Consider the following 275-nt stretch of genomic DNA (forward strand, 5'->3'; position numbering starts at 1 on the left):
TGTCTCGGGCCGCGTTCCCCGCCAGCTCCAGGATTTCCGCCGTCAGGTACTCCAGCACCGCGGCCATGTACACCGGCGCGCCGGCCCCCACCCGCTCGGCGTAGTTGCCCTTGCGCAGCAGGCGGTGCACTCGGCCCACCGGGAACTGCAGGCCGGCGCGGGACGAGCGCGACTTGGCCTTGGCGCGGGCCTTGCCTCCCTGCTTCCCGCGACCAGACATGACTGAAGGTGAGGCTAAAACACCTAAGCTCAAAACCTCACAACAAAACAGGATT

The 275-nt window shown here is 66.5% G+C and overlaps 1 protein-coding gene across 1 annotated transcript; it reads right to left on the reverse strand.

Moving 5' to 3' along the window:
* Positions 1-4: 4 nt before the first annotated feature.
* Positions 5-265, reverse strand: LOC145718834 (histone H2A type 2-C-like; the record flags this gene model as incomplete). The annotated part of the gene is made up of 1 exon (XM_081810351.1): positions 5-265. A coding segment is annotated over exon 1 (216 nt), but the record flags the coding sequence as incomplete, so codon positions are not given.
* Between the last annotated feature and the right edge of the window lie 10 nt (positions 266-275).

The sequence above is a fragment of the Leptonychotes weddellii genome, unplaced genomic scaffold (genome assembly GCF_054177405.1).
Source record: "Leptonychotes weddellii isolate Sample4059 unplaced genomic scaffold, ASM5417740v2 HiC_scaffold_232917, whole genome shotgun sequence".
Taxonomy (NCBI): domain Eukaryota; kingdom Metazoa; phylum Chordata; class Mammalia; order Carnivora; family Phocidae; genus Leptonychotes; species Leptonychotes weddellii.